Source organism: Amblyomma americanum, chromosome 2 (assembly GCF_052857255.1).
Source record: "Amblyomma americanum isolate KBUSLIRL-KWMA chromosome 2, ASM5285725v1, whole genome shotgun sequence".
Classification (NCBI taxonomy): Eukaryota; Metazoa; Arthropoda; class Arachnida; order Ixodida; family Ixodidae; genus Amblyomma; species Amblyomma americanum.
The window spans coordinates 145,369,447-145,390,717 of NC_135498.1; the positions used below are offsets into that span (position 1 = coordinate 145,369,447).

The 21,271-nt window shown below is 46.5% G+C and overlaps 1 protein-coding gene across 2 annotated transcripts in view; it reads right to left on the reverse strand.

The window, feature by feature from the left end:
* Window positions 1-678: 678 nt before the first annotated feature.
* Window positions 679-21,271, reverse strand: part of LOC144121864 (monocarboxylate transporter 14-like) — a 30,689-nt gene continuing 10,096 nt past the window's right edge. For both annotated transcript variants that reach the window (XM_077655281.1, XM_077655280.1), the window contains 4 exons: window positions 12,987-13,130; window positions 4,753-5,048; window positions 3,285-3,873; window positions 679-945 (listed from right to left, as the gene is read on the reverse strand). In XM_077655281.1, coding sequence (XP_077511407.1) covers window positions 770-945; window positions 3,285-3,873; window positions 4,753-5,048; window positions 12,987-13,130 — 1,205 coding nt within the window. In that variant the 3' untranslated portion in view covers window positions 679-769. The remainder of the gene's footprint in view (window positions 946-3,284; window positions 3,874-4,752; window positions 5,049-12,986; window positions 13,131-21,271) is intronic.

Sequence of the window (21,271 nt, forward strand, 5' to 3'; positions counted from 1 at the left end):
ACTGCTTGATGCTAGTGATGGAAATGTTCTGAAAGAAAGATGTTGCTACATATCACAAAATGGACCATTGCCTTCATTATTTCCATTACGATGCCCTACAATATTTCAATGTTTATAATTTTTTTCCGAGAATATTGGACATGCGACATGCCAACGCCCACGATGCTGCTGTTGCCGTTGATCAGGACCCTTCGCGGTGTCGCGATATGTATTTTGCGCAGTTTTTTTCCGCAATAATTTTTCGTAATAATCAGTATTAGCAGTTCAGCACTGGATTGGAATAAAAACAACATCTGCACATTTTTCGTTAAAGTCCCATTTAACGCTAAATAAGAGTGCTGGTGAACACCAAAAGAGGACGGTGAAGCTCACACCTGCTCAACTCAAGCATAGGCATAACATTGCCCCGCTGCTGTTCTAGGCACTGAACTCATCTTATCTGCCTTATTAAAAAGAACGAACGGTATTGAACTGGCCAATGCTGGTCAACAAGAGTAGGTTTTGCTGAAGCGGCGCTTTTTTTTTGGTTTTGGGAGCCACAGCAACTAGTGGAAGTTGATTCCGTTCTTTCACGGCAACATGTTATGGCAGCTGCTAGTCGCAGAGCTGTCAGCGCCATTTTGAAACCTGCTAAAGGCAGCTCATCTTTCAAGGCAAGCATTGACAAAGCAGGTAATTTATTCGATGTATTTGCTCCAGTAAGCACAGGCAGCCTCGCCGTGGTATTCATCTGGAGGTTCTAGCTGCGGCGACAAGTAGGCCGTTGGAATTAAATGGTGGATCCATAGCAGCCAACTTGGGCGGCCGAATTGTCCAGTCGCCGTTTTTTATGATCCGCTCTCTCGTGGCACACAAGGCCGAGAAGTGTGGCCGCGACCAGGATCGCCAGGGCAGCGATGAACCGGAAGAGGTTGTCGTACGAGCCCATGTGGTCGCGGAAGAAACCTGCGAACACACGGTGGGGGAAAAAGCCATGAAGAATCACTTGCGTCACTATTTATGCTTCGGTTAGCTTAAAAATTCTAGTTTACATGAACTGTGTCTATGCAAATGTGTTTTGATGGTGGTTACGGTAAATGAATTTCTTTGCAAAGAGAAAGCAGTGGCCCCGGATTTACATCAATCACCTACGGTTACTAAACGCCCACTGACATCGCAAAGCACACAAGCTTTTCGTTTAATTTCATGTCGATCGGAACTGGTCCCCACGGCCGGGGTTCGATCTCAAAACAGCGTGGCCTACAGAAGAACGTCCAGGGGAGTCACCTGAACGGGTATTGATGCATAATTTTGTGCGGCTACAATTCGACATCAACGCTTGATAAAATACATGTTAACTGCGCTGGAGGCCGCCTCTCAACCCATGCTACCGATGTCCGTTCGATGTCGGTGGCACAGCTTGAATGCCGAATAGTGAATTATAAAATTTTCAGCATTTACGCACTAATAACTGCTTTTCTTTTTTCATCGCCTTCATATCCCATCCTTAACTGCGTTGTTCAGGTGTCCATCTAGAGCCAGACCGCTCTCGTGTCTTTGATTTCTTCGTAAATTTCTTCACCTCGTCCTCCTGCTCTCCTTGCAGGGTATAAAATTCTTCTATGCATGCTAATATACTAATATAGAACCCATTATTACGCTGTCCTATTTAGAGAAACTAACGAAATGCGAGTTCTAGGTGCCGCTATCCTTGGGTTAGAAGACGCAGCTAAGATGTTGTGAACGAAAATAAAAATATAACGCTTTCTCAATAAATTGAACAAGTCCTATCTTAAGCATACCTGTAGGTGGTCACACTATCGGCTTCATAGGCAGGATTATATTTTCTCGAAAGGATATTTCTTCGTGTCGCTTTAGAGGTTTTTCACTGTCGGCTTGAAATTGGCAACATTTTTAGATCCGGAATATTATGCCTATTCTATCAACATGAGGCAATTAGGACCTTCTCCCCTATGTGATATTCCCCTGACACGTTAGGACCAGTTGTCGTTTTATTCAGAGTGGTATGTTTAGTGAGAATTTTCAGCTGTCAGACAGCATCTGCGTCCACATTATAGTACGGTGTAGCAAAGAAGTCCTGTCCGCGTTCCCTCGCAGGAGAAATGGTACCTGTGCTGGTGAGCCGATGATTTAGCGCTCTCTGCAGCGTCCACAGTGTGGTAAAGTGGTGTAGGAAGGACAAAAGCCGCTTTCGCTCAGTGACCTTGGCGTAGAGTTTCTGATGTCAATGTCGCGTGTTCGACAGCGTCCGCGGCAGCTGTATTTCGATGGATACCAAATAAAAAACGCCCGTGTGCGGCGGGATGTGAGCGCACGTAAAATAGGTCCAGTTGTCTAAATCAACCCACAGCCCTAATCTACCCTCCAGCCGACAGTTAAGCTTTTGTTTATCTAAGAAAGCATGGCTGATTAGACTCCCGGTATCGGCGCTCCATGAGAGGGCTGTCGCTGACATTTCTTCACACTGGATAAGAAGCAGAGCTCTGGCAGCTTTTTGTTTTTGCAGCGGAGCAGTTCTTTCGCCATTTCAGAAAGCCAGAAAAAGGGAAATGTATGCTGCCAGCCACGCCAACGTCCATATTGTGGAAACCAATCTTAGAATGACTGAAGCAGCCGTGGTACGCAAGATGCAGTGATTCCAGCAAATGACTTGAGCGAAAAGTGCAAGAGGCCCACTTAGCAAGTTAATAAGCACAACTAAGGTTATGCCAGGCATCACATGCCCGTCCTAAACGGGCTAGCTCTTTTACGTAGGTAATAGTGATCCTTCGTGGCATAATCACTGCAATGAATGATCATGCATGGCAGATTAAGCATGATCATGCAGTGATCATGCAAAAAAACATCTCGTCGCATAACGTGTTCGGTTCAGGCTTTGTGCGCTGAAGCCGCTTAGTAGACTAGCAAGTCGATCTTGCGTTTTGAGCGACACATACAGATTGTATGCTCGTGTTATAACCTACCCAGATATTATTACTAATCTGATAATATTTTCAGATTATATTCTATTCTAAAGTTGGTTGGTCATATTGAAAGAGATTTGTGGGCTAGCGACGGTGTTTTAAGCTTCATGCATTCTCTATGTGCGCTGCTCCTTTCTCAAGAGCCACAATTATTTACTGTTTCCATTGTGTGTACTTAATTGAATTTATAATTCTTGTTTCCGTGGCAGTGGTTGCCGCTTTTCACACTATTGGTTTCTTCGGCAGGTGACAAGAGTAATGAGAAGCCCCTTTTAGAGGCGTTTAGAGTACAACAAAAGGTAATGACCAGAATTTACGCACCTACAATGGCAGGGTTACCAAGCAGCAGGGGTAGCATCGCCACTCCCGTGATTCCCATCGACGCCGGTATGTGCTCGATGCCGAGGTAGTCGGCAACCAGGACACCCTTCATGGTAAGCATGCAGCCGAATGGCGCAGCAGCCGCGAAACACACCAGCCAGACAGCCACAAACGATGAGACGTGAGGCAGGGACATCAGCGCGAGCGCAATCACCAGGTAGCAGAGCGCTACCAGGGCGCTGCGACTGAGGTGGCCTCTGTCAGCCGCGAGTGGAAGCAGCAGCTTCCCGACGAGTCCCGCCAGCGATATGCACATTATCAGTGACTTGGCAGGTTTGACACGCCATCCTTTGTCCACGGCGTAGTCCACGATGATGGTGGAGAGCACCATGTCCCCGTAGTCACTCAGGGCAAACGCGGGAAGGAAAGCGTAGAAGATGGGCGCCTGGAGAGGAGTGAACGCCGAGCAAACGGACTGCCAGAACGATCCGCGCGAATCGTTCAGCTCTTTCTTGACCTCGTCGTTGACTTTGACGACAAGCTGGTTAGAAAGTTTAGGTGCGTTGCCAGCGCCGTTTCCAGTACTAGGCTGCACACGGAGGGCATCACAAAAATTATTTAATAATAATGTAATAATAATAATAATAATAATTGGTTTTTGCGGAAAGGAAATGGCGCAGTATCTGTCTCATGTATCGTTTTACACCTGAACCGCACACTCAGGGAAGGGATAAAGGAGGGAGTGAAAGAAGAGAGTAAGAAAGAGGTGCGATCTTTGCAAATAGTGTGTGATCTTTGCAAATGAAATTTTTGCGAGATATTATTTTCAGGATTACCTATGTAGTACACTGATGAGAACCACTGGTATCAATTTGTAGGAGTTACCACAATATCCCAAAGTTACAACTCCTCAAAAATTAACAATATTTCTGTATTAAGGAGCATTATACTTAGCACTGGACTAGAGTCTGTGCGGAGAAGGAAACTCAATCGGTTTGTTTCAAGGGCAATAGCGCCAGTCAGACTTTTCCGTGATGCAAAGGTGTACGAGGTAATAGGGGGAACTTATTTGTGCCAATTGTGCAGTTTATTTTCTTTCCAAAAAAGAAAAAAAGAAGCCGAGACAAAAATCCAGTAAGCCTAACGAGGTCCCTACGCCCATAACAGTAACCCATAACAAAAAACAAAACGTTTATTAACCTAAAATGAAAGGACCCGGTTAGGTGATATAAGTTGTAATTCCCTTCAAGGAAATGAGCGTACAATCGCCACTCAAACGCGGAATAAATTTTCGCAACATGCCACATTATTGCTCACTAAAATCATGCCACAAAGACTTACAGATATCTCACAAGGAATGTTCAATCTCAGTGAGGTGTCTCCTTCAAAGTAGAACGGTAGGAGCAGGTTCGTCAATGTTCCACTGAGTGGTACATGAAATATAATTGTCGTGCGCATAGTATATTACCTGAAGCAGCAGTGGTTGCCTACTCAGCTTCCTTCTTCCACAAGAGCAGCAGTAGACGGGCCTTGGCCTCTCAAGTAGCAAAATGAAAATCATTACGTTCATAACTATGGCACCGCAAAGTAACATGCCTCCCTGGAAGCCATAGCCATCGAAGAGGTAGCTGAGGATCGGCGGGAAGGTCAGTCCTGACAGGGACCATCCGACGAACTTGAAACCTGTGGCTACGCCCCGATACTTTTCAAAGTATGTGGCATTGTACACCGACAGCATTATCACCATGGTCCCCGAGCCGATGGCTGAAAGAGGAAAAAAAATTTTTGACTAGAAACTGGTCTTATGAAATTTGGTTTATGAAATTCCCCTTTCGCGCGGTCGTTCCCATGTAGGACAAACCGGGTGCTGTGTTCGTGAGGGAATCAGAGAACACGAACGAAAGGTAGAGCAAAAGGAAAATGGCCCAAATTTACTGAAGCTTATTAGATTCTGCCCTCCACGCTCTGTGAGCCATGCTTTTCAAAGGTGCGGATTCTTGCTGGGTGTACAAATATGAAAGCCAAATAACTCATTGAAGCGTTCTGTATCAACAAGAAAGGCAGTTTGTGCATCAGGGAAGCATCGAAATCTTTGTCTAAGAAAGAAAAAATTTTGAGCGATAACTATCATGGTAAAAGTGATGCTTGAACGGGTTCCTTACGCAGGCGCTGGCTGACGGGCGTACAGAGCTCTTAGTGACCAACTTTAGTTGCCAACCTCAACATTTGACGAAAAAAACAGTGATTGCCCATTTTGAAGAACTTGGCCAGCATGCCGACCAATGTGCCTTATCCACGACGGACCCCGGAACAAAGGGAGAGGGCACGGCAACAGGCATTAAGACCGACGTGAACCCGGACTTTCTGACCAATCAGAAACGCCGCGTGGACGGTCTGAATGACTGTTTCCGCGACTCTTTTGCGTCAACTTCCAAGGTTCGCCAGACGCCAATAACTAAGCACCGCATTATCGTCGGTGGTGACCAAAGACCGCTATGTCAGCTTCCTTATCGGGTTTCGTCGAAAGAACGTGATGCCATCCGCCCCCAAGTTGCCGAAATGCTCCACGACGACGTCATACAACCATCGACGAGCCCCTGGGCCTCACCTGTTGTTCTCGTCGCAAAGAAGGGCTGCAGCCTATGGTTCTGCGTGGATTTTAGACGTCTCAACAACGTTATCAAAAAAGATGTCAATCCGCCGCCACGCATTGATGACTCCTTAAACCGCCTCCACCACGCAACCTACTTTTCGTCTCTCGACCTGCGTAGCGGTTATTGGAAAATCGAGGTCGACGAACGTGACCACGAAAAGAATGTCTTAGTTACTCCTTAAGTATTGTCCGAATTAAAGGTGCTTCCTTTCGGCTTGTGTTCAGCCCGTGCAACGCTTCAACGCATGATGGACATCGTGCGCTCTGACCTGAAGTGGCAGTCCTGCCTTGTGTACCTCGACGACGTCGTGATTTTCTCTGATACGTTCGAGGAGTATCTAAAGCGTTTGCGCGCTGTTTTCAAAGCAATTCATTCCGCGGGTCTGTCTCTCAAGCCTGAAAAGTGCCACTTCGCATTTAGGGAGCTCAAATTTCTTGGCCATATCGTGAGCCCCCATGGCGTTAGCCCCGACCCAGAAAAGACGGCCGCCGTCGCTGGATTTTCTTAGCCAACAGATAAACGAAGCTTACGGCGTTTTCTAGGGCTTTGCGCCTATTATTGGAGACTCGCTCAACACTTCTCTAAGCTCGCAGAGCCGCTGACTCGCCTGACAAAAAAACTCAGAACCCTTCTTCTGGGGCCAGGACCAGGAAAAAGCCTTCACTGAACTTAAGGCCGCCTCCAATATACGCCTCTTCTTGGCCACTTCGACGAGGAAGCCGACACGGAGCTGCACACAGATGCCAGCTATGTTGGCCTCAGTGCGGTGATTGTGCAGTGTCAAGACGGTGTGGAACGCGTGATCGCATACGCAAGACGCACTTTGTCCCATTCCGATGTGAGTAATTCCACCACGGAAAAGGAGTGTCTCGCTATTGTGTGGGCAATCACGAAATTTCGTCCGTACCTGTACGGCCGCCAATTTTGAGTCGTCAGCGATCATCACTTCTTGTGTTGGCTTGCGAACCTGAAAGATCCATCGGGGCGACTTGCACGGTGGAGCCTTCGGTTGCAAGAGTTTGACGTCACCAGTGTGTACAAGTCGGGTCAGAAACATAGCGATGCTGACTGTCTATCCCGAGCTCCTCTTCCGTGCCTATCGTATGAGTCCGACAACGATTCTGCTTACCTCGGCGCTATCACCACATCCGACCTTGCCTACCACCAGAGGGCCAACTGCGAACTGCTGCCTTCAGTCGAGTACCTCGAACGAACCACTCCGTATCCGCCCCGACTCTTTTCGCGCGGCCTTTCGTCCTTTTGCTTAAGAGATGGAGTCCTCTACAAGAAAATCTACGGCCCGACCTAAACTGCGAATTTCCTCGTTATCCCAACCGCGCTTCGTCAGGAAGTTCTCGATGCATGCCATGAGGACCTTTCTTTTGGCCACCTTGGTTTTTCCAGGACATTGGGACGCCTCCGCCGCAAGTACTGCTGGCCTCGGCTTGCTGATGTTGTCCAACGCTACGTTAGAGTGTCAGCGACTGAAGGTACCGCCGACAAAACCGGCCGGCCTTCTGAAGTGAATTGATCCATCGCAAATTCCATTTCAGCAAGTCGGCATGGACTTACTGGGCCAATTTCCAGTGTCCTCTATGGGTAACTGGTATATTATTGTTGCCACGGACTACCTCAGCCGCTACAGTGAAACAAAGGCTCTTCCCCGTGGCACCGCGGCTGACATTGCACAGTTATTTGCTCACCACATGTGCTTCGCCACGGCGCCCTCGTGGTTGTATTAACTGACTGGGGAACCGTGTTTACATCGGCTCTTACACATGAGGTCCTGCGTCTCAGTGGCACCAGTCATAGAAAACAACTGCTTACCATCCTCAAACGAATGGACTGACTGAGAGGCTGAACAGGACCATTGCTGATAGGATGTCTATGCATGTCGCCGCTGTCCATCGAAACGAAGATAACTTAATCCCTTACATCCCGTATCTGTATAACACTGCCCTCCAAGAAACGACGTGCTTCACACCCTTCCGTTTGGTGTATGGCGGTGACGCCCTGACCATGCTGGACGCCATGCTGCTCCCGGATTGTGCCCCCTCGTCTGTCGAGGGCGCTGACCAATTCGTTCGTGACACAGAAGCCGCTCGCCACCTTGCTAGACAACAGATTCGACACCAGCAGAAAACTGACGCCCGGCGTTACAACCTCCGCCACAGGGAGGTGATTTACAAATCCGGCGAGTACGTCTGGGTATGGAACCCAATACGTTTGCGCGGACGCTCTCAAAAGCTTCTGCGCTGCTACTGCGGTGCTACGTCAACTCAGCGAGGTGAACTATGAAGTGTTCCCGTAAGGCGTTGTCCGCTCTTCTCGACCGCCTAAATCCGAAGTCGTCCACGCGTCGTGCATGAAACCGTATTACGCCCGTTAGCCCCTGCCGGGGTTCACATTCAGTGGCGACGCCACACGCGCCTTCGCACTTTCGATGACTCCATACTGCTTTGCCCCCTTGCCGGAGGCATCGAAGCGATGCCTCTTGAAAGGAGGGGGGCAATGCCACACTGCTCACATTATGCGAGCGCCGCCATGCGGCCGAGCGGCATGACTTGGTTTGTGAGGGAGCGAGGAAGACGACGCTTCTGCTGCGGTGCGCGCTGCTGGTCTACTTGGCCGTTCGATTAAAAAGCCCCCTTTGAGTCGCGCTACGTTTGTCGGCGACAATATTGACAGTGGGTAGTTGTAATAGTCGGTGCAAATCTGAGAACACGATTACAGAACGGGACGTTGAGACAGGCCATGTGCCTCGGAAGTGGGCCACTTGCTACCCTATTGTCAGCGTGTTGTTTCATTAAGAAAGCACATCTATGCTTTGTGATTATACAACGAAACCCTTCCAGATTTATTTTATTCTCTTTTCCGTGGAGAACTAATGCCAATAATTGACCACAACTAATTACAATAGTTCTTGAAGGGGTGCGAGACCACCGTGCCACCGTACCTTACTCCAACAGCGTTGCCGACGGTAATCGCTCCTTTAACGCAAAGAGGAAACGAGGCGGAAAGAGCAGAAAGTACAGCGAACCTTCGATACAGCAGAATCCGCGTCATATTATTATCAGGCGGTTGCAAAATTGTGACAGCGAGCTTCACTTTGGCGCAGTGCTCTGTCTCGTCACCTATCGTGCGTTGCAAGACAAACTGAGCGCATTGATAGACTCCAACTCGTGCAGCTTTTACGCCGGTTCACTGACGAAGGTGAACGCCCCTTGCTAAGCTTGATTTTCTGAATATTATTTCAGGAACACATGGCTCCAATTACACATATAGGCCCACACATATGCCATGTCGAAAATGTAATGAATAAAGCAATGAAAGAAATTTAGCGGCTCTGCTGCATCCCTGTAGAGATAAAACCAACAACAATGTGAACATTGCTCAGCAAAGGCCAGCCATGAATGCTTGGCCGTAAATGATATGGGTTGTTCTGTGAGGGTAAGAACCACGAAGTCACAGTCTTATTAAGGAAGCCAAGCGTAATGAGAACCAAGGAGAGCATTGAGGAATGTTTGGTTTATGGGTTTGGTTTATGGGGGTTTAACGTCCCAAAGCGACTCAGGCTATGAGCGACGCCGTAGTGAAGGGCTCCGGAAATTTCGACCACCTGGGGTTCTTTTACGTGCACTGACATCGCACAGCACACGGGGCTCTAGAACTTCGCCTCCACCGAAATTCGACCGCCGCGGCCGGGATCGAACCCGCGTCTTTCGGGCCTGCAGCCGAGCGCCATAACCACTCAGCCAACGCGGCGGCCCCGCATTGGGAAATGTGTTTTTTATTTGTTTTGTTTATTATTCGGACGTTAGTTGTGTAATCACTTTATGGCTGAAACATAATTCACAACAAAGTACAAAATATGGGCTGTGGTTTATCTCTGGTTAGCCCTAGTTGAATTGCGAAAGCTTCGTTTTTTTGGCAGGTCGTCTACGCAGTGTCTCCTTCCGGCGCTCTCGCAAACTAGAACCGGTCTCTTCCGCAGTTCAAGAGTCACTCCGGGACGTGGCACGACATCTTATAGCCGGATCTTCGTTACGACGCTTCTCGAGTCGTGCGGCGCGATTTTCTGGCGTCTCTTGAGCGCATGGTCTCTTCCTAGCCTTGTTCTAACGTTGTTTCGTCTCTTTCGCGCTCTCTATAACGACTGCAATACACTGAGTGGGAGCGCATAATATATACCCCCCGCAAGGCGACACCCCCTCTCCCTCTACCCCAGCGGAACACATTTGGTGGAGCGAGCGGCGACGGCAGCGGCGTCGACGGCGGCGCGATCTAGATAATTGGAGCGCGGCTGCGGCGTTGCTAGGCACTGGCGGCTCAAGGTCGCTCGTGGGCCACGGCATACGGCTGAAGTGCGACCACGCGACGAGCCGAGCTGGCTGGCGCAGTGTTGCTTTCGCAAAATAAACAACCACATGTAACAAGTGGGATCCGAACCAAGAATCTGCTCAATAGCTTAAAGAAAGCCTCGGTTCTGGTAGTAGGTACCATAGGTAGCATGTAAGAGACTTCTGGCACAGCTGCTGTCCCCACCGTTCGAGCAGGTTCCACGTGCCACTCCCGGTAACGCAGATGACGGAGGCCAACAGTCGGCGAAACCAAGGCATTTTTTTAAAAATTTGCGGTGTTCATCAGTGCAAGATTAATAGAGAAATTATTTAAAGGTCATTGATTGGAAAGCAGAAGAAAAACAGCCCCATTAAAGCCGGTGGAATCAAAACGCTCTACCTCTGAATTTCACGTCCGGTGCCCTACCTACTGAGCTACGGCGACGGCTGTCCAGTCTTCTGCATTAGCAGGTACTAGCGCAGTGTGACTCAACCGTGAGAGCGTTCACCAGCACTACCCTCGTCCATAGCAGCGGACATAGTACATGCTATATTACAGCCACATGAAACTTGATCGAACGGTGAGGGCGGATGCTGTACTGGAACCCTCATAGGCTACCTATGGCATCAACACCTCTAGAACCGAGGCCCTCATTAGCTATTGAGCAGACAATGGAAGGGGAAAGTTGTTGGCGACTGTTGTCTTCCGTCATGTTTGTCATAGGGAGCCCCTCTAGTTCCTTCCTTTGTCTGCTCAATAGTTATCGAGCGCCCCTTTACTTTCATCTTGATGCCACAGGTAGCATAAGAGGGCTCGAGCACAGCATCCACCCACACCGTTCGATCATGGTTCATGTGGCACTCGCGATAATAAAGGACGCACTACATCCGCCACTATGAACGAGGGTGGTGTTGGTGAGCACTCTCAAGGTGCAGTTACGCTGCACATAAATACTTCCGAAAGCAGCAGATTGGACAGCAGTCGCCGTAGCTTAGTTGGTAGTGCACCAGACGTGAAATTCCGAGGTCGTGCGATCGGATACCACAAGAGATATGTGGTTGTCTTCTTCTGCTTTCGAATCAGTTATCTGAGTAATTACGCCGTTAATATCCCATTGATGACACAAAAAATTAAAGGTTAAAAAATTAAAAAGTCCCTTATGCTTCTTTGTTTTGGGCGACTATTGTCTTCCGTTATGTGCGTCATAGCGTGCCCATCTTTTCCGTTCCGTTCTTTTCTCGATAACGCAGGACGTTATATGTCCGCCACTATGGACGAGGGAAGAACGGTGCACAGTATGGTGGGAAGGTTGCACGACACATAAATAGCGCCGAAGAACAGAAGAATAGATAGCCGTCACCACAGTTAGGTTGGTAGAGCATCGTACGCGACAAACGGAGGTCGTGAGTTTTGATACCACTGGTTGCACGAGGTGGTTTTTTCTTCTAATTCGTTGTGAATTACTCCTCAGTCATAAAGTGATTACACTATTACTTCTTCAGAATAAACACAACATATTAAAAACATTAATATGGATTAGCTCAGCTAATCAAGGATATACAAAGCGAAAGATGTCGGCGTGCACTGTGTTCATTGGCGTTGGCGTTGACAATGTTCTAGATGACGATGGCTTTGTGGAAAGGAAGGGCGCATAACTGGCTCCCTGGATATGTGGACGCCTCATTTGTGCTTTGATACATGTGGCGGTGGTGAGAGACAGATGTGGCCTGAATGCCTTAGCGCTGACAGTGTTGTGGCTGACATGCGGCACTGCAGCAACAGCTAGGCAGCAGAGTTCATTGGTGATCAATCTATCGCGATCAACCATTAACTGCATGCCACCTCCCAGGTTGGCAGGGAAGGCGCGCTGCCTATCCAGTGTGCGGAACGCAAGCAAAGCAGGCTTTTGCAGTTGGACACCAACGCCATGTGCATGAAAGCGAGATTGAGGTCTCCACTAACCCCCGGAGCCGGTTGCGCGCCTCTACTTTCGCGAAAATGAACGGCCTTTGCAAAGTTTTCAACGCCAATGAACTCTATGATTGCCGTCAGCTCACTTATTTTTTGTCTGGCTTTTGAGGAAAGGAAATGGCACAGTAACCATCTTGCATTTCTCGGTGGACCCCCGAACCACGCCGTAAAGAAAGGGATAAAGGAGGGGGGGAAAGAAGAAAAAGAAGACTGAAAATTGAATGTTGGATTTTGAGGAAAGGCGCGGTGCTGCGCAGCGGCGGAACACCTGTGGCTCTGTGCTACTAGTGGCGCATGCGCAGTGGTGACTAGGGAGGGAGAGAGAGAGCGAGAGAAATATCCGCGGCGAGGCGCGCGTTGTGACGTCATCTGCCTCCTCGGAGCAACGCCACGGCAAAAATCGCAAGTTCGCGGGCAGTAAAGCGTTAACTTTAAAAACATTCCGCTATCATTTCCTTAGTTTCCATGACTATTGGCTTCCTTAATATGTATATCATGATGCGCCCTTTATTTCCCTACCCGTGTTTGCTCGAAAGTTGTACTCAGTTCTTCCCTCAGCTGAAATATTTCAAGCCATGGCACAAAGTTCATGGTACAAGCAGTGCGAAAACCTTTTGAAATGTTTACATAGTACATAGTTCTTGTGCAAATATTAGGCCCTCATGTGCGAACAACAATGCTAGCCTCAAGAGTACAAAATTCATTCAAACAATGTGAGTAGAATCGACTGACTTACCGTACACAGCACCCATGGTTACGGACATAGTCTCAATGTTGGGCGCAAATGCTGAAAGCACGAATCCCATCCAAGAAAAGATGCCGCCTATGAGTGTGATACTGTAGATGGACATCCGCTTTTGTAGAACAGCGAGTATAAGACCTAAAACCGAGAAACATGAACAAATGTAATATTCGATTACGCAATAAAACGTTCATAAAAGCCAGCTCAGCCCTAATACATCGCAAGGTTGCTGCAAAAAAAAAATGTCGGCTCTTCATAGGCAAGAAAATTTACGCAGTGGCTTTAAGAAACCAAAAAAAAATCTGTCGGAAATGTTATAGCTGATCCTTAGTTTCTTTGCGTTATTCGAAGCAGAACAGAGCCAAAACTCTCGCGCATACAAAGAAATCAAGCTGAAGTGCATGCAACTCTTCCTTGAACGTGTTTTTTAAAGAGGGATGCTGGAGGCACCCGGCGTGGGAAAAATAACGTGTTGCGTGCGTGGTGGTGCTCTAACGCAGCTGACGTCGCTGTGACTGCTGAACAAGAACCGCTGTGTGCATTGCAGGTATGCAGTGACCTGACCACATCGGACCGCCACCCTGATGTACAGCGCCTTCGCAAGCCGCAGCACCGCGACGGTTACGTACCGCAGGCTCCGACTGTGAGGACGCCGATCTATACTCCGGAGCAGCGGATTCGCATCACCCAACAACCACCACGTGTTCTGAGTGCCGCCAGACAAACGCGTTCTTCATACACTGTCGCTGCATACTGTAGAGTCGTGCGGAGCGCCACGGACCCTCCCATCCCCACCGTACCACCCGGGTACGCGTCTGTGAATTGGTCCCCCGTGTAGTGCCCTCGTGCCTTCTGGCATAAAACCGACCGTTTAGTACGGTCACGGTGTTCTCTGACGGGAAGGGCGAACCACCGCAGAGGGCTACCGATCAAATATTTGCCACGCTCAGTTAACCACCAGCGAATGCTTTCATCCTTTTCAAAAAAACTAGCTTGTCTAGAACTAAGACCGCGGCAAGAGTTTGGGGTATTTAGCATGAAAGGATACAGGGATAGTTTTACTTTGCAGGAGACAAGACAAATGACCTTTGCATCAAACTCAACATAAATAAAGAAATCAGTAGACATCACGTAATCCTCATAGGGCACAGGTGCATACCTATTACGCGCCTGCTTTCCTTTCAACAGGCCGTTATACCTAACTAATAAGATTTGTCGCTAGCCAAAAAGTCAATGCTCACCAAAACAGCAGCAAGGAAATAAGTTACGCTAACAAATAGCTGTTATGTCACTCTTAATCGGGCCCACTAAGTACACCCTGCTTTCCGCGATGTATAAATCATGGTTGTAGCACCGAAACAGCAGGATATCTACATATTTCGGCTCTATTTTAGGAGAAACTTGCAGCAACTTGAACAGCATGCGGACAGATCCTCACTGCTCAATAAAAATTGGAGGGACACTTAAGCTCCACATCGCTTCTGCATCGCGTCGCCTCTGCCCTGTTGCCCCTGAAGTCGTTCAGTACATCCGCTACTGAGCTATTTATAATAATAATAATAATAATAATAATTGTTTTTTTGGGGAAAGGAAATGGCGCCGTATCTGTCTCATATATCGTTGGACACCTGAACCGCGCCGTAAGGGAAGGGATAAAGGAGGGAGTGACAAAACCGTTTTATAAACTTTCCGACCGCCATACAACGCCAGCAAGAACGGAACTGCACGCGAAAGGTTGCTACTGAAGCGACAGCGCTAGGCTCTGGTTCTCTTACGTTACGCTGCTGCTTGAGCCCAAGGGTACCAATATTGTGGAATCTTGGCGAGAAATAAATTTGCTTCATGGCTGACATGCTCTTGCTTTCAAATTTAATTGTGCGTTTGTGCACAAGTGTATTTCAATGCAGTGAACGAGCATGGATGTCAGGCATCTTGTCTGAAGCAGTTAAGTGCCTGTGTTACAATGTGCGTAAAGAAATTTATTTATTTGAAATACCTTACAGGCCCGTAGGGCATTGTGTAGGGGGGCGGCAAAATATCATGAATAAATTTAAAGGGGGATGAACAAAAACAGGGAAACAGGGCACTATACATGATCAGTAAAAATTTGAAACACCTCAATATAATGCAGAACAGTTGACATAGGAACACAAATAAGAACGCACGATAAGTAAAGGTTAAGTTGACATTGAAACACCGAAACAAATCCGAAAAAAGGGACACAGGGTGCATCCCACAAAAAATAATATCAAAAAGCACATGGCACGTTTACTAGTGTCAACAAAATTTGGAAAACAGAAATACAAACAAAAAGAGAGAGAAAAAGTAAACGAGATGCGTAGCAGAAAACGTAAATGAGATTGCATCAACATGTTAAGATGGCTTCAGTGAAATGTGCAATGAGTTGGTGATGGAAGGTATCAAGATCAGACAGTGAGGCGATGTTGTCTGGGAGGTTATACCATAATCTGATGGCTCGCGGAAGTGCTGATGCACTGAAAGCTAATGTGCCACCATAGATGCGTGTAAAACTGAGAAGATTGTGCAATCTTTTGGATGCGCGAGATGGGACATCTAGGTGAAATGAGCATGATCTATTGGAGTGCACGTATTTGTGAAATAATGTTAGAAAAGCGATGCCACTGCGTATGCCTAAAGATTGCAAAAGAAAGATCGGTTTTAATCTGAGAGACGCTTGAATGGTAGTTATAGTTTTTTTAGATGAATCGGGCTGCCCTATTTTGAATGGTTTCTAATGTGGTGACCATGTTGTTGTAATAAGGAGACCAAATATAGGAAGCGAACTCAAGCTGTGGTCGAACAAATGTTGGGTATGCTAGTTTCCGAATATTAGCAGGAGAATTTTGTAAGCTACGGCGTATGCACCGTAATGACTTTGAGGCCACAGCGCATATGGATGTGATATGAAAAGACCATGAAAGATTGGACAAAAGGCTAACACCAAGGCATTTGTAATGGGATACATGGGAGAGTACGTCATCTTGAATATGGTATGTATAGTTAGAATTATGTTTCCGGCTGAATGAGATGATTTTACATTTTGATACGTTAAGGGTCATTAACCATTTACCGCAACACTGTTTAATAAGATGAAGATCTGATTGGAGCACCAGATGGTCGTTAGCAGATTTAATATGGCGGTATATAATACAATCATCCGCGAATATTCGCATAGAGGATGATACGTTAACAGGTAAGTCATTTATATATATAAGAAATAATAAAGGGCCGAGTACACCGCCCTGCGGCACACCGGAGGTAACCGGGGAAAGGTTAGAGGACAAATTATTAACAAATATGAACTGTTGGCGATCTGTGAGGAAGTTACGAAGCCATGAAAAAGTTAACGAGTCTAGACGGAGTGATGATAATTTTGTAATCATGCAGCAGTGAGCTACGCGGTCGATGGCTTTGGCAAAATCAAGAAATATACAATCAGTTTGCAGGTTATCGTTCATATTAAAATGAAAGTCAGTGGTTAGTTCGAATAACTGTATTTCACAGGAATGACCCTTTCTAAACCCATGTTCATTAAGGTAAAAAAAGTTATTGTGCTCAAGATGACAAAAAACATGAGATGCAGTTGTATGTTCTAGCATTTTGCAGCAGATGCACGGAGAGACATTGGGCGATAGTTTTCCACTGAGGTTTTGTTTCCAGTTTGAAATATACGTATAGTTTTAGCTATTTTCTAATCAGAGGCAAGAATTCTTGTAGTTAGTGATTGCTCAAAAATATGTAATAAGAATTTACTACTCAATGAAATGGTATTTTTTAATATTTTAGAATTAATGCCATCAATACCAGCTGAAGTAGATACCTTAAGATTATTTAGGAGACACAAAATACCTTCCTCAGTTATTTCAATGGCTTTCATGTAGCGATAATCGAGATCGAGAACTTCGAGTGAATTAGAGTGGTCCTCAGAAGTGAACACAGGTGAGAAGAAGGTGTTCACTATTGCGGGGCACTCATTGTCTGGAATGGGGCTGTTGTTAGTTTGTAAGGAAAGGAAACTAGAGTCAAGTCTAGGGCGTATCTGCTTCCAAAACTTTTCAGGATTAGTTTTCATAAGTGATGGAAGATCGTGTGTGAAATATTTATCCTTTGCTGATGATAAGGCAGAGCAGTAATGTTTTAGGCAGGCACTGTATCTGTTCCCAAGCAGGATGGGTATCCGCACGCTTAGCAGTCCGGTGTAGTCTCTTTTTCTTGTTCCTTAGTTTCTTAAGTCTCATTTTAAACCGAGGGTTAGTTTTATCTTAGGTAATTGTGATCAGACGAACATGCTGGGTGACCAAGAATGAAAGGCTGTCTTTAAAGATTATCCAGTTTTCTTCAATTTACCGGCTGTTAAAAGAGGGTAGAAATTCATGGTAAGGGAAGGTTTGGAGTTCAGTGTTGATAGCTGTGAAGTTACCTTGACTGTAGTCGCAACTTTTTTTCGCCCCATAGCCCATAAACGGAACAGGAATTTCTAAACTTAGTTGAAGTAAATGATGGTTGGTTGGTTGGTTTATAGGGGTTTAACGTCCCAAAGCAACTCAGGCTATGAGAGACGCCGTAGTGAAGGGCTCCGGAAATTTCGACCACCTGGGGTTCTTTAACGTGCACTGACATCGCACAGCACACGGGCCTCTAGAATTTCGCCTCCATCGAAATTCGACCGCCGCGGCCGGGATCGAACCAGCGTCTTTCGGGCCGGCAGCCGAGTGCCATAACCACTCAGCCACCACGGCGGCTTGAAGTAAATGATGATCACTAAATATTTCCAAGTGTCTGACTTCTCGTATCGTAACGGGTGCTGTTGCAAGTACTAGATCTAATATGTTGTTTTCGCGGGTAGGTTCCTTAACGATTTTTAAGAGGTTGTAATCGAGGGTCAAGTTACAAAATTTTGTTGAAATATGACAAGATGGTTATAGTTCAGCACAGTTGATTAAGGGGTAATTGAAATCTCATATGAGATAGATGCTATCAGCGGTACATAGTTCGGTTGCCTTCGTAATACTGATGCGCAGCTCATTAGCGAAAGACTGACTTGAATCAGGTGGACGGTAACAAGCGCCTACAAATAACTTAATTGAAGACATTAGACAGGCCGTCCAGACAATTTCAAGATTTGAATCGGTGTGGATTGCATATGATGATTTTGCCTTCTTTATTCCCAGAAGAACGCCACCGCCTCTTTTATCAATACGGTCACGCCTGTATATGTTGTATGAATATGCACCAAGAAGAATTTCATCGTCGGTAATGTTAGGATTCAACCATGTTTCAGTAAGAATGACGATGTGCGATTCTCTATCGTCTAGAAACGAAGAGAGCAGATCGCGTTTTGGCACGAGGCTGCGGATGTTGGCGTATGACAATGATAGTGCATAATGCTTCGTACTTGCACTCGACTCGCGGGAATCACTTGCACGTTTACTGTGGTCTAGCTATCTGCTTGTTGGCACAACACTGTCTGTAATGGTGTCATAAACAAAGGTCTTTGCTGCCATGTGCAATTTACCAAAAGACAACCTGAAAGGCTTGTTTTGTGCTTTGGAAAATGTGTACAATTTCTTTCTAATACTTCGTGTTGCTGGCCAGAAATCTTCTGCGGTGGAAAAGGAAGTTCCTTTCAGTTTACGTGCACATGGAAGAATTTGCACTTTGTCCTTGAAAGACATCAGTTTTGCTATAATCGGTCTACGCTTATCGTCCCCATATTTCCCTAGTCTGTGTACACGTTCGAACTGTGTACTTGTTGCACTTTAGCCGAGTCTTTCTGAACAAAACTATGATTTTCTGCTCAGACGCTGCCCAGCCTTCGTCAGGATTGTCATAACTCCCAAGAAAAGAAGGTTGCACCGACGAAACCGATTTTCGGCATCGTCGCACCTAGATGCAATTAAGGAGAGCTGGTCCGAGACAGAACTAAGAGCGTGTTCGGATGTGCCGGCTTCTTCTGAACGTTTCTTGGCGACTGATGTTTCTAGCGTCACTATCCTTTGATTTAAAAGTTCTACTTCATTCTGCGAGGCCGCTTCCTGGTCTTTTGCTATTTTAGCTTCGCCTTCATTAGTCTCGCACGCCTCTAGTGCAGCCCCCCTTTCATTCAAGTGTTTCAGTGCGTTCGCAGCGGCAGCCTTCCTCTCCCTGGAACACTTGAGCTCCTTTAACAAAGTAGCTTGGCCTTCTTTCAGCTTACGGGTTGTTTCTAGTAATGACGCACACGTTTCTTCCAGTTTCTTCAGTCCTTCCAAGGCAAGGGCAAACTCTTCAGATTCAGCCTTCGTCATGGGACCGGGATTAGTTTCAGTAACACCCGAAAGCATCAAAAGTACACCAGACAGCAATTGTCACATCCACTTCAACAGTCCGAGTAACCACTTTGACACATCAAGGAGCTTTGCTGGGCAAGACACCACGAACATCGGTACATGCATTTGCTATTGCATGCTATTCATGGTTACGTGCACATCGTAAAGAAAGCCACGCTATTTTCAAAAGCGACATCGTGGTAGAAACACTATAGAAAATAATCAGATCTTATTCTCTTAGAACCTTGCCCCTTATGATTTTAATTATGTAGGTCTATAGAAAATGACAAATATACTCAATAATGAGCACCGACAAGACCAGAGGATCTGCCCTGTTGCCCCTGACGTTTTGCCCCGACAAACAAACGAAGGCCCTGCAGGTGACTGCCTCCTGAAACGACACAGTGTCGCGACTAACAGGCGTTGTGCAACTTCCCACAAAGATTGAGCGACTGTCCCTAACAGGCCCGAACCAAGCTGGACAGCCGCTTGAGCTGCGGTTGCGCACAGGGTATACCAGCCAGCGGCGCCGCAGGAGTGTGCTTCCACCCAGCCTCCCCCATCTCCAGTCGCTGCGGACACGTCGACGCAAGCTGGTCACATGAGCCTTTTGCGCAGCAGAGCATGGCGACATCGCTTCGCTTTTACGGACGGTGCTAAGGTTATTCAACCACTTCTCCTCGCAGATACCGCAACAGCACTATCGTTTCGTCCTTTGCAAATTTACCCACTTCAGTGCATTTGCGATTGAATGAGCGACTGAATTCATGCCTAATTGCTTACTAAATTATAAATATGAGACACTCAGAGAAGTTAGAAGCAAACGTAACGCTATTACGAGTTATAATGTAATTTCTCGTGGTTATTAAAGCGCCGAAAAAGTTCACGCGATGGCACTGCGCTTATAATGCTCCGCTAGAGATCCGAAACATCCGGATTCAATTCCGGTCATGGCTGCCGCATTTCATTGGAGCCGAAATGCTAGAAACCCGTGGACATTACGGCGCCAGCGCATGTTAAGGAACCCCAGGGGGCTGAAATTGTCCGAAGTCCTCCACTTCGGATTCCGTCATAGCCAGAGTCACTTTTGTGTACGTTATAGATCATAAAGCAAGAACCAAACCAAATCGTAGACAATGTCACTGCGTGAATAATGCAGAATGAATGCTTTACTGCGGCTGTTAAGATCAATTACCGGTTGCATGCAACTGTTGACCGTAAGATGACACCGTACACAACACACATGTTAGGCTAGCTTAACATTTACGGGCGTCATGCATAGCACGAAACCCTAAAAACAATGCCAGGAGTTGTATATATCATATGTAATGAAGAGAAAAATTAAAAAAAAAGAAAACGGCTACAACCTTCAAGGAAGTTCGGCAGTGTTGCTATAAATGACAAACTCGTTCAATGCCAGCACCACCGCTCTGTTAGCCATTTATCCCTAGCATACTGAAGCACACGCTATCAAGTTGTCTTTTCGACCCCAAATACAACGGACACAAAAAAGTCACGTTGTACTTCACATTGCTGAGCATATCTATCGGCAATTAGAAAATTTCAAATGGGTATCTGTTTTTGAAGTGACATTTTTTCTGCACAACAGAGATGAGGGCAGTATAAACCTTACGGTATACTTTATGGATGCCTTTCAGTTTTATTCTAAACACTTTGCGTTCCCTAAAAAATGTTATTCGTTCATTATAATCTTGAAAAAACAAATCGGCATTGATCGTGGGACATGTCATCGCTTCCTTGTATAACATCAAGCTGTTACAAGCTAGATTTCCTCTTTGCACAACATCCTAAATATTTTTCACTGCACGAGAGACTGGGACAAAATGCGTCACAAATTTGCAGAATATCACCTTATTTTTGTATTTCAGAAATATCAACAGATACATATTACTCGAACACCTGCTACCTTCCAGGCATCACGTTTAGTGA